This window comes from Borostomias antarcticus (genome assembly GCF_949987555.1).
Source record: "Borostomias antarcticus genome assembly, contig: scaffold_136, whole genome shotgun sequence".
Lineage (NCBI taxonomy): Eukaryota > Metazoa > Chordata > Actinopteri > Stomiiformes > Stomiidae > Borostomias > Borostomias antarcticus.
Window position 1 is genome coordinate 142,959 of NW_028176316.1, and position 1,658 is coordinate 144,616.

The 1,658-nt window shown below is 47.8% G+C and overlaps 1 protein-coding gene across 1 annotated transcript in view; it reads left to right on the plus strand.

The window, feature by feature from the left end:
• Positions 1 to 1,081: 1,081 nt before the first annotated feature.
• Positions 1,082 to 1,658, plus strand: part of LOC311328635 (mitogen-activated protein kinase kinase kinase 12-like) — a gene marked incomplete at both ends in the record, with an annotated part of 22,249 nt that continues 21,672 nt past the window's right edge. Inside the window, one exon of the mRNA XM_084462577.1 lies at positions 1,082 to 1,146. Coding sequence (XP_084318703.1) covers positions 1,082 to 1,146 — 65 coding nt within the window. The remainder of the gene's footprint in view (positions 1,147 to 1,658) is intronic.

The window sequence follows — 1,658 nt, forward strand, 5'->3', positions numbered from 1 at the left end:
GCATTACCGTCGGTGTGAGAGAGTTAGATTTCTAAAGGGATCGGTTCAGATAGGATAGTCAGATTTCTAAAGGGATCGGTTCAGATAGGATAGTTATATTTCTAAAGGGATTTCTAAAGGGATCGGTTGGGATATAAACGCAGGCGGAGCCGGAGCCCATCGGTCGGTCGCGGTGCTACAGGGGATGAGTCAGAGTCGCGCAGGGACATGATTATATACACAACCTTATATACACAACCAAGGTCCTTCAGTTAATTGCACTGTTTCAGAGGGGTTGTGTTCAGAACTAATTAGATCACGAACAGGCGACTATTTAAATCACACAATCAGCGACAATGGAGTTTGAGACTTGAGCAATACACGCTGTTTCAGGTAGGTGATATGTTTTCATGGAGATTTGCAGTATATTAGATTATAATTATAATAGATTATATATAATCTGAGCATATATGATCATGTAAAACGTTGATTACTCATAACAGCGAGTGGTTTGCATGGTTTTGCCACACGGGGACTTGCTTGGATGATGCTCTGCTCTGATGCATCGAGAGAGAGAGAGAGAGAGAGAGAGAGAGAGAGAGAGGAGAGAGAGAGAGAGAGAGAGAGAGAGAGATACGGAGAGAGAGAGAGAGAGGGAGAGAGAGAGAGAGAGAGAGAGATACGGAGAGAGATACGGAGAGAGAGAGAGAGAGAGAGGTGCGCATAATGAGTCTCTCTAGTCGGTTAGTCCCAGAGCCGGGCTCGATGGACCCGTTAGTTACCCACCCTGCTGAATCCCGCAGCTGATGCCCGTTACCGACGGCGGCTGTTTGTGGTCAAACCTCACACGCAAATTATTAATGCGATTATTCTAGAAGAGGCGTCCCAGCTGATAGGTCCCTGCCTGTATATTAGTAATTTCAGAGATGACGCTGGCGTCATGGTGTGGTCCTGATGAGCAGTCTAGCTCGTGTAGATTCTCCTCGTGAACATGCCAGGGTTCTTGGCACCGAGATTTGGTTTTGCCTCATGCAAGCAAGATGGAGACTTCATCAATTATTTAGTGCAGCTAGTTACACATGATAATGAGCGGGCCTGGAGGATGCTGATGCTGATGCGCCTCCACGTCCACATCTCCCCCACGTCGCGTGATCTCCCCCACGTCGCGTGATCTCCCCCACGTCGCGTTTGCCTCAAAGCTGCACTGCACTGGGAAAGACATCCAATCCAAGTATTTGGCAGTATTTGCAAATAGTATTTGATCCACGTCCGGAAACCTAGTGCCGTCTTTATTTAACCATAGTTCATCCGTCAGAGTCAGGGCTCGTTTCCCAACGGTAGTTTGTTTATCAGGCCAGAGCGACCGCCTCCACACACCCTCACACAGGCAGGCACACATAATACACACACCAGCACAGTCAGGACACATAATACACACACCAGCACAGCAGGGACACATAATACACACCAGCACACAGTCAGGACACATAATACACACACCAGCACACAGTCAGGGACACATAATACACACCAGCACACAGTCAGGACACATAATACACACCAGCACAGTCAGGACACATAATACACACCAGCACACAGTCAGGGACACATAATACACACACCAGCACACAGTCAGGACACATAATACACACACCAGCACACAGTCAGGGACACATAAT